The sequence below is a fragment of the Centroberyx gerrardi genome, chromosome 4 (assembly GCF_048128805.1).
Source record: "Centroberyx gerrardi isolate f3 chromosome 4, fCenGer3.hap1.cur.20231027, whole genome shotgun sequence".
Taxonomy (NCBI): domain Eukaryota; kingdom Metazoa; phylum Chordata; class Actinopteri; order Beryciformes; family Berycidae; genus Centroberyx; species Centroberyx gerrardi.
The window spans coordinates 25,139,083-25,150,048 of NC_136000.1; the positions used below are offsets into that span (position 1 = coordinate 25,139,083).

The following is a 10,966-nucleotide window of genomic DNA, read 5'->3' on the forward strand; positions in this document are numbered from 1 at the left end:
TAATCTTGTGATTCCACTGAGGATTTTGAATTTTTGTCGTGTATACCTCAATACTTAGTCTAGGCATATCTTTCTTTTTTAAAAGTTAGGCTATAAATTTCACGCTTTCGTTTTGCTTTTTTGAATTTATGCTTATTTATTTGAAAACCTAGTTAACAAATAGGCCTACATTGAAACAGGAAAGATGGGAGAGAGAGAGAAACAGAGAGAGAGAGAGAGAGAGAGAGAGAGAGAGAGAGAGAGAGAGAGAGAGAGAGAGAATGTTCCTGGGACATGGCATCATGAAACAACGGAAGGTCCCAGGATATCGCAGGTACACGGTATATGCTGCGCGACCTGCCGGCTTTTATTTTGAAGGCGAACTCCGCTAACTTCCGGTACGCGTCAGTGTGTGTGTGTGTGGCTTCATGCAGCTGGAGGGAGCAGTAGCTAGTAGCTCAGCCTGTTGCGCACTTGGCCAGACGCTCAGAGCGCACTCCGGCAGCGTGGACCGTCACGGAGCCTGTAATGGACTTCTTCTGATCACTTTAATTGTTGTGTTCCGCTGGGACGCCGCTGCTGTTGGCCCGGTCGCCGCGCTAATTTAATGACCCCACATTAAGGCACCAGCTCTGAACGGATACAGCCTTTACGCATCCCTGGAACCGGGGCTAGATAAGAGGTGCGTGCGTGCGTGCGCGTGCTGACTCTGTGGCTGCTGCACGTGTCTGCTCCCTAAACCTGGATGGAGATTTGAAGAGCACGAACTTCCTTCTTTTTCTTGGAGATACAGGTGTGTGTGTGCGTGTGTGTGTGTGTGTGTGTGTGTGTGGTGTGTGTGTGTGTGTGTGTGTGTGTGTGGGTGTGTGTGTGTGTGTTGCCCAGTTAAGGTGTAAACTTTCACTTTCGCCAGGTGCGTGTTTACGGCTCAGGTGGCGCTTTGTTGCTAGCTGGGGAAAACAAGGAGCCTACAAAGGGTGAAATTGAACATCAGAAGTTGTCTGATAGACAACACTGTAGCCTGTTGGTTATGCAACGACTCCCGTAACCATAAACCTCGCAGCTGTCATCAGGTCAAGTCAGATAAAATGAAACATTATTGATCCCCGTGGGGAATTTGGGCGGCACAGCAGCAGGATAGAGTATAGAAAAAGAAATATATAAAAGAGTATAAATCAGAATAGAGCTAAGCATGAATGAAGTGTGCAAAATAGCATGAGTTGTCGAACTTACTGAGACAAAAAAGACTTAGGTGCAGCATGGAATAGGAAAAAATGATATATAGGCTATCTAATCAATATACAGTATACCTATATATATGCAATACACAATGAATGAGAGGAATATGAGATTCTGAATGAAAACAATGTGAAATATGCAGAATATATACATGGTGTGCAGTCATATACAAGTCCAGGTTAAATGCATTTTTATTCCAAAAGGGTAAATGATTAAATCCAGAGTACACATAATTTGATAAAGCCACAGACTATTCATGCTTGTCCAAGGCTTGTTATTTGTTTGTCTGACCTCAGCCACCTCTCATGTCTTCTGTCATGCTGTTGTGATTATGGCTGTGGTTGAGAGGAGAATGGGTATTTTTGGCCATTAATTTGCAAATGTAACCTCTAATTATCGTTCGTATAAAAGTGAACAAGACACAGGATTAAGTGGATAGCCGCCATTCATCATTCTGCTTGGACTCTATTGCAGACAGGCAACACATGCAGCCTTTTATCTTTAGACCACTTACTGCCAAACTGGGCATCCTGCCTACTGCTTTCTATTACCGTAGGCGTTTGGCCACTTTAGGGCGAATTAAGCTTTTTGGGATTGTAATTGAGATACAGTGGACATCATTATTGTGTTGTGTTGGATCAGGGGGCTGAGGAGCAGGCAGGACTAAAAAGAAAACCAAGGATCAAGAAGTCCAGAGAGAGGGGGGAACGGAGGAGGATAGGAGCCAAGAAGAGAGAGAAGGGAGAGAGCTGTAGTGAGTCAGCCCCGAGCAATGTCAGCGCCCTGGCCCGCTGTGTGTGTGTGTGTGTGTGTGTGTGTGTTAGGAGAGACAGCGAGAGGAAGAAAAGAGAAACTGAGAGCAACCTATGTATCCTGGTTTGCATGGGGAGATTTCCGCGCTGTAGCCAGAGTTTTCTTCTTAGTTTTGGGTGGAACAGTGGATTTTTAGAGTTTTTACTCAGCAGCTGTGGCGACTTTCCAGCAGCGTTCATCCCTCACTGCTGAGTCAGTGCTGGGGGACTCCAGTGTCACCGTGCCCTAGAAAGAAGATGTAGCCTATCAATTTCCTTTTTCACTGTTTTGGATTCTTTAGCTTGAATGACAGTCGGCGTAATGGTTGTAATGACCCCTGGGATCATGTGAGCCCTTTTAAAAGGTGTGAAATGAAATATTTTGAATGTATAGACTTATAAAATAGAACACTGAGGAGAGGGACTGTGATGACTGTGGCTGAAGTCTGTCTTCTCAAACTGTTTTCAAGTATAAGAGCTGATTCAGGATCAGTTGTGCGAGTGAACACAGCTGCTGCAGCAGTTTGGCCAGACAACAACAAAGGGACAAATAAACAAACAGAAAGAAAGAGAAAGAAAAAGAAATGAAATGATAAGTAGACCAATGTGCGATAGCAACTGTTGCAACTGATGGTGTTATTACCCAGTATCACTTTCTGGGCCTGCTGTGGCTTGCAAATGGCAGTTTGGGTGCTTATATCATGATGTAAACTAACTGAAGTCTCCCTGTTTGTTTGGGGTGATAAATAAGGCTTTATTATGAATTTTCATGCTTTTTTAAATATATCTTTTAGCATTGGGGCAGTTTTCCAGCAGTGGGACTCTAATACTTGAAAATAACACTACCAGTGTTTGTTTTATGCTGCAGGACCAGAAGAGTGGGCTTCAAACAGTTACTCAGCCTTAACTATTTTTTGTGCGTCTCAAAGGTTAAAAATTATCGCCAGGACTTAGATTTCATATCAACAAAAATCATACTCATAGCCGCTTTGAAATGATATAGAAGTATGGTGTGATTGTCAAACCCTCCGGACATCGCAGGTTGGCTGCCTGCCACAGCGGCATGCAGAACTGACAGACCCATCATTTCGCTGGTGGCTCATGATGATTTCACGCAATTTCTTTGGCAATCATTCAGCCAGCCAGCGAGTCAATGAGCCAGTCGGCAAGCTGCGGACTCTCTCTCTCTCTTATCTGTGTGTCCCTGTGAACTGTGAAGTGCAGTGGAGTGCTGAAACAAGGCTTTGTGCATTTGGCAAAAGCATCAAGAGGAAGAGAGAGACACAGAGAGAGAGCAGGGAGGGGAATTAGAGACAGAGAGGGAGGGGAGCTGACTCATAGCTGTACTGTTTACTGTCTGGATAAATATATACACTCTTAAAAAGGATGTGCCGTTTTCAACACCTGTCTAGTTTGGGTCAACCTGTTTGTATGAGCATGTATTGAAATAACATATTCTGTTATGTTGACAAGTGACTTCCATGTCCTGTCCCAAACTAGACACACAGATGTGTTGAGAAAGTGTAGACACTCATTCAGAAGAGATTCTAGACTCCACGCGATTTCTTTCAAAACATTAGAAGAAACTCCTGCACCCTGCCTCCTTTACTTGCAATTGGAACATTTTATCATGACATGATTATCATATTCAGTGGCAGGCTTTCACGAGGGTGGCTAGACAAGGGATTTTGTCACCCGCCTCTGCTGTTATTAATGTTAGAAATACTGTTACTAATTGTTGCCTATGTTACAAGTGAAGTCAACAGAGAGCTTAGACAGCAGAATCTCCTCTGAAAGTGAAACCAATATATTGTCAAGTAAGGAAGTTGGAGGGTGCCAGTTTGTGGTTTATGGTTCAGGATGTGAACTCCACTGTGAACCTGTCATGCACTGTGCTCATGCTTTCTGAATTAGAGACCATCCAATACCCCGAGATACAGTCAGAGGACCTGATGCAAGCTCACACACTCACCAGCCAAGTGGCTTCCTCCTGGTTTTTGGGCAACAGTGTGTTGTTGTCCCCCATGCATGATGCAGTCCACCTCTGGGCCTAATCGTTGCACATACTGAATGTCATACGCCTGTAATTGTAGCGCCCCCCTCAGGCCATTCAGTGTATTTTCTTTTTTGTTAAAAGACAGAACTCAATGGTGAAATGCATCATTTTGTCAAAAGCAGCTGCATCTGAGATATTGAGCAAGATGGATGGGCAAACAAACAATCGTACAAAAATTCCATGGAAAGTGGATTCACTTCTTTAGGGAAAAAAAACCATTCCTCTCAGATGCTGCTGGAAGTGGCTGTGACAGGCGTGATTTTACTGCCAACAAATTACCAGGCGCGTTGAAAGCAGGACCATTATTTTGACAAGAGAAGAAAGGTCCTGGGTTGCCATTTTTCTTCACATCTCAGGCTGGGTGGGTTGAAGGTTTTAGTTTTACTGATCTGAAGCCAGCTCGTATGTAAAAGAGTGAATTATTTTCCGTGTAACATTTTTAATGGGAATTGTTTCTCTAAATAGAGCTGAACCAATGTGAGGAGAATTTAATAGAACTAATACTGGGGTTAGAGGATAAATTCCCACATGTGCCACCCATACTACAAATATACTCACTCATGGTACTGTAAGGCACTTTGGATAAAAAAAAGTATCCATTAAATAACACAAGTTAGAAGTTAGTATGACAGCATGAGGTATTGTTTCCACCTCGGATCAGGAATCACTGAGTGCCGGTTCAGAGAAGTGAGGGCAGCTGCACTTCACCCCGTCTGGTCCAGCCTGCTGCGGCAGGAGTGCTGCAGGTCTCAGGCGAGGTATCATCAAACATTTATAACGTCAATATTTGTTCCAATAAAAAGGCTTTTAGCAGACTTGAGATTCCTTTGTAAGAGTCAAACAGAATACCTTGATTGATACCTTGGTATTGATGATGTACTGAAGTTGGTACAGTATGGGTGTTTTTTGATACCGGCTCTCTGCAGATCTAGTAGAATTAGTAGTGTGCTGTACCTGCACTCAACCTCCTATGAGTACGCTACAGTATCAGCGGTATGAGCAGTTTTGGCTTCGTTTGTATGGGAGAGCAACATAGTGACGTCATCCCTTTGAAAGCGGCCCAGTAACAACTATGTTCGGGCACCTTACCAGAACATTGCTAATGTCCCTGCGGTGGATCAAACTGTGCACCGAACCTAACAGAAAAAACATCCTGTACAGCACAGCGTAGTAACACAGAGAGAGACACAGGAAACGTCAGAGCCAGAGAGTAATCGCCGTCTTTGGCCCGGCTTCACAGTGGGAGCGCTGTAGAGTCAGATGCCTCGCCATGTGCTGCTGCTCTAACCTTTTTTATTTATTATGGTTCTGATGTCAGAGGTATGGGGTCAAAGTGCCGCCAGTACGTTTTTGTGCACAACGATGTTCACAAATGTTTCCCAACTTGCGGTTGTATATCAACATTTGGGAATGCGTAAAAAAATAGATTTGTAGTTGCACATCAACTTTTGCACACATGAAATTAAACAGTGTTTATGAATATAATTCTTCCTGTAATACACTGTTTATGCGTATGGATTTTTGGAAGATGAAGATTTGACGCTTCCATGTGATGAGCCAGTGGGGATGAACAAGGCAAGATGCCGAAATGCGTCAGTTAGTTTTTTAATCATGTTCTGTGTATAGAACTTACCAATGAAATGAAGGCATTTATGATTTAAAAATCATCTCAATCAGTTGTTAGTTTCCAGAAGCTCTCCAGTCCTATCGTCCTCAACTGAGAACTCAATAAAGATTGTTTTTGTATGGAAATTGAGCCTCTGTGGTGTTTTCTCACTGTCATCTTTGATTAGCCATCTAGTACAGAGAATAAAAGCCCAGGCTGGAGAAATATGGTGTGGTCCCATCACTCCTGGTTCGGTAGTCAAAAATGAGGCAAAATGTAGCATCATCACTAGCTAATCATGTAAAAATTCTATAGGGGAAATGTGTTATGTATGTCTTTTGTGCACAAGTTAATGTGGAAACGTTTTTGCACATTTACAAAAGGTGATATACAACTACAAGTTGCAAGTTGCTAATTGTAAGTACCAGTCATAAAACGTGTGTGGACACAATATAGAAGACACCAGTATCAGGCCTGGTGGAAGTGCCTGCCTGCTCCTCTGTGTTGTGCCCTTAAAACTGCAGCTTGCATGTGAACTGACCAGAGGAAGGCCCCGGGCTTATTTATTTTTACACTGAGTTTAGGAAACCAGAAGGCCTGAAGGAAGTTAGGGATCTTATCATTCTTTGTGAGACTTGGCTTTACTTTCATCTTGCCTGCCTCCACCAAACTGCTTGAATGACTGTCAGACCCTCTTTCTGTCTGTCTGACTGCCAGTTTCTGTCTGTTTTCCCATCTGTGACTGTCTGTTTTTGGTTTCTTGTTTTCAGGCTGTCGAGAGCAGCGAGCAACAGAGGCGCGGGAGCTTAGAAAAAACCAGCATGCGCTTCTGCCAGCGTGTTTCAGAAGTGTTGGAACATGCTGTGAAGACCTGAACACCCCTGAAGCCCATGTGTATCCCACTGAACACACACACACACTGAAGAGTTGCAGACGAGAGCGTTTGTCATTGTGTGGCGGTGTATCGCTGCCTGTGCCTGTGTGTGTGTGTGTGTGTGTGTGTGTGTGTGTGTGTGTGTATACGCACTGCGCTGAGCTGAAAGCACTACGGAGCTGAGGACTGAAGCCCAAGCCAGAGTATGGTCCAACTGTCCCCCTCAACCTGCCTGCTGGGAGGCCTTTTGGGTAAGTGAGACACGTGTGTGTGTGTGTGTGTGTGTGACTACATGTGTGTGCTCTGTGCTGTGCATTGGTCCTCTCTGGCGTAATCAGTTTGTGGCTGGTTTTTGTTTGATTCCCTCTGTGGAAAAAAATCAGTGTGTGTGTAAAAAGAGAAAGACAGGTTTTTTCACTCTAAGAGAGTGAAAAAAGGAGATGGGGATGGTATGTGTGCAACCATATATCAAAAGGCCATATATCATATAGCCATTTGTCTCTGTCTCTGCCCCCCATCTCTCAGTGTCTCTCTCTCTCTTTTGCTCTCTCTCGCTGCGTCTCTCCATCTCTGTTTGTGTGTGTGTGATGAAAATGGGGTTAGGGGGTTAACATGGATGTCGCAGTGACTCACTGGTCCACTCTGTAGGGCAATACCTCAAGGCATTTCGTTTGGGTACAGAATGTGAGGCAGACACACACACACACACACACACACACACACATATGCACACACACAGACACACAGAAATTATATTTCGTACACAAGTGTACAGTATTTTCGGGAGAAGATCTGTCATTAGTCAAGTGATTGCTGTGACAGTTTCGGAACAAGTGACCCTTGTAAGTTATTTCCGTCTCAGCTTTGCCACATAGGCTGTAGACTAGCTGGTGAACTATAGCCTGAAATAGCTTGACCATTCGATTTGGACTCTGTAGGCAACATAGGCTGTAATGGTCTGGATGAGAGTAAATATAGCCAGGAGAAAGGGCTGAACCCACCACCTTTGGATTTAAAGGTTAAGACAGGGGTTGGACAGAGGCCAACCCGGCGTGACACAGGCTCTCTGTCTGGAGCTTTTGATTGACAGACGTCACCTCAGGATGTGTGGATGGAGGGGTTGGCTTAACTGAGGAACTTTGTTCTCACACTTAGAAAATATAGGATAGCCGTCACTATTTAGACTGGGGCTCATGTACGGTAAGCGAGTGAGAAAGCTCATGTGGAAATCATTTCACTTGGCATTCCAGTGGCAGTTGAGGTGAACATCCCAAATTTGTGAGTCTCACGCAGTGTTGGACTGAAAAACTTTAAATATCACTCCCTGGGAGCAGTAATTCATTACACTGCTCATTACTTTTCCGTTACACCCCCAAAATTGGCGAGCAAAAATCATGGACAGCTCAATCGCCTCGCCTGTGCACTTCTGTCTGAACTATCAGGGAAACCAAATAGTGTTGATGTCCAATGTTCTTGTCATCCTTTTGCCAGAATCAAAGTGGAAAAACTTCCACCTGGAGAAAATAAACCTTTCTGCCTTTTCTCACCTAAGCTAGCTTTGTATGTTCCTGTGCCACCTGAGAGGAAGCCGACTAATTCTGACCAAAACAAATCCGCTTCTGCATCCTCTAGGCTGCTGCCACCCCAGTGATAAAAGCAAGCAGCTGATCACAGCAGTAGGACAACAGACAGAATCCTGGTGGTTTCATACCGTAGAGTCTAATTCCAGTCTGCAAGGACCGGTGTCCTGCAGGTTTTTGTTCCTCCCTGATAGCTAATGAGCCACACTTTTTTTGGCAGCTGTGTACCATGAAGAGCTGAGAGTCTGCAGGTTTTCATTGGTCCTCCATGGCCTGGTTGCATATCCTCATCCTAGATACACTCACTGATTAGTTCCTCCTCTCTGGTTGAAGTTGTGTTAATCAGTGAAATCAGACTTGTGGCCCTCCATGGCCGAGAGCCGAGAGTGCTGTCCTGGATCTGTTTTTATCATTTATTTATTGGAAGATTTAGCACCTAACTTAAGCGTTATGCTGAGTTGAGTGCTTACTTTTTCTGAGGGATGATTAATCATTTGAAAAGATACATTTTGATGTATTTTTGCCCATCTCTTGCCAAGTTAGGCAAATCAATTGCACTTCAAGGTAGTTGTGTTAGTGGAATAACTGAAGCCACCAATACATCCCAGTGGGTGATTCAGCTAGATCTCGGCTAGCTAGCTGTGTGTGTGTGTGTGTGTGTGTGTGTGTGAGAGTAGTGGGTTCACATTCTGCATTCTCAACTAACAGCTGCTGTGGCTTACTCTATACTTTTGTTGCTTCGGTTTCTGTTTATTTGATTATATAAACATGTTGATGCAACGAGGCCCCTCTGCACTTTATGGACTTAATAACCATATCTATGGCTCATAGATGCGCCTGGAGTCCTACAACCTCGCATTAGAAGAGTTGACGTACTGCCAGTTGTGCTGTGTTCAGTGCCAGCCAGTGTAGAAATCCTCCATCATGCATATATCGCATATATAGGCTTCAAGATAATGCACCAGTGTGTGTGTGTGTGAGAGAGAGAGAGTGTATGCCAGCACATGTGAGGGCTGCATTGCCAGAATACGGTATGTTCATTCTGACTGCTAAATGCAGTTTATATGGTTCACAAGCAAAAGCTGCTTGGTATTTGTTCCAGTTATTGATTTTTTTCTCTGCCCTTTGCATCCCACTGTGTTGCCTTTGCTTTCTGAGTTGAGCACCTGCAGCCTCCATTTGTACGGCCAAAAGGCTAATGCCTAAATCTCATGGTTTATGAACACACGAGTGATAAGCATTCCTCATAATCCCATGGGGTTTAAAAACATGCTGTCAGACTACAGTGAAGTGACAGGTTGCCTAAAGCTGGGATTGAACTCATGAAACCCAAATCATCGAGGTGAAGGTTAGCTATTATCTCAGCTTTGTGTCTTCTGTGTTTTCTTCTGCTGATTTATTTTTGCACTGTCTTCAGCTTTTATTTTGTAGTATTTTTACTATACTTAAGACTGTTATGATTGTATAGATTGTATTTCTTTTCTATTGAATTATATTAAATTGTGGTACTTTTTAAAAACAATACATATGTAGGAGGGTTTTTTATTTCATGCCAGAAACATTTCAAACTCATATCAATTAGTGTGGCAATCATATAAAATCATACACTAATTGGACTTGTACTTGGTGAGTTATAGAGATTTTAGCATTCCACACTTGGGCTTGCATTGGTTTAGGTCGGAGAGTATACATTGTATAAAGGATACTCTGTCTGGGATTTTGCATATATGCACCTGAATTTTACCAGCCATATGTATACATTTTCTAAAATTCTGCAGATCTTTATGATCAAAGCATAACTGCCACTGGAAATGGAGATGGTGAAACAACATAAGTTTTACCCTTCACCCAGCAGGGCATCTCTTACACACTTGCTGCATTCTTTTCCAACTGCATCAGTTAAAAATGCCTTACTCTGGCTGCTAAATGCTTTTTTTTCGGTGGATCCCCATCAAACCCTTTTAGAATTGATTTATTCCAAGAACATCTCAATCACTCCCATTTTTGGGTTTGCCCAGTTACAACTTAACAATTTGTAAATGATGGGGAGCACATGGAGAACCTGGCATTGCAAAGATGTGGGAGATAGTGGCTGTACATATTTGGCTTCTATGTGCTGTGCGTGCTTTACAAGCTTCACCAAATCAATTACTGACTATAGAAAGTGTGAGAAAATGTACATTGCATTGTGCCATATCACAGGAAAAAACTTGTGCGTCACTCTGAACAAACTGCGTCTCAGACGAGGAGAACAAGGCAGTTTCTGAAGCAACAGCTGGCAGGATGTTGGCACAAGTGTTGCAGTGTTTCAAGTTTTAAATATGTTCCTGCCCCGCACTGAGGATGGACTGAAGGCATTTTATTGAGACGCCATGTGATTAAAATGTTGCCTGAAACTGTGATCGAACTTGGGGAATAAAAGTATGTGTTGTCTTGTGCAAATATACCATCTGGATCCCAGAAAAAACCGCTGCATGACTACAGAACTTAGTCTCAGACCGATGGTAGACGGGCGACGCTGAAATGGGTTGACAGGGTTCCTGAGGTCGTTTGAGGACACAACCTGCCACTAGTGGATTAGTGTTTTTTATGTGATTGGGTTCAACTCCATTTTGTACAGATGAGGGAAACGAGAGATGTTAAGTAACTGCAGGTACCAGCAGGATGTTGGTGTGTGTGTGTATGTGAGACCAGACAACCTGCGTTTAACTAATATTTCTACTGGGCATGGAACTGTTCTCATGGAGTGAAAGGTGTACTTACGTTAGGGCGTAATGAGGTGCTCGAAGATAAAGGAGCCACATTCTGTATGCTCTGCAACGTAGATAAGACCATACAATA

General features: G+C 43.5%; 1 protein-coding gene across 1 annotated transcript in view; it reads left to right on the forward strand.

Moving 5' to 3' along the window:
* The first annotated feature begins 496 nt into the window (after positions 1-496).
* Positions 497-10,966, forward strand: part of il34 (interleukin 34) — a 36,126-nt gene continuing 25,656 nt past the window's right edge. The window contains exons 1-2 of the mRNA XM_071905801.2: positions 497-772; positions 6,442-6,796. Of these exons, the coding sequence (XP_071761902.1) occupies positions 6,751-6,796 (46 nt within the window). The 5' untranslated portion in view covers positions 497-772; positions 6,442-6,750. The remainder of the gene's footprint in view (positions 773-6,441; positions 6,797-10,966) is intronic.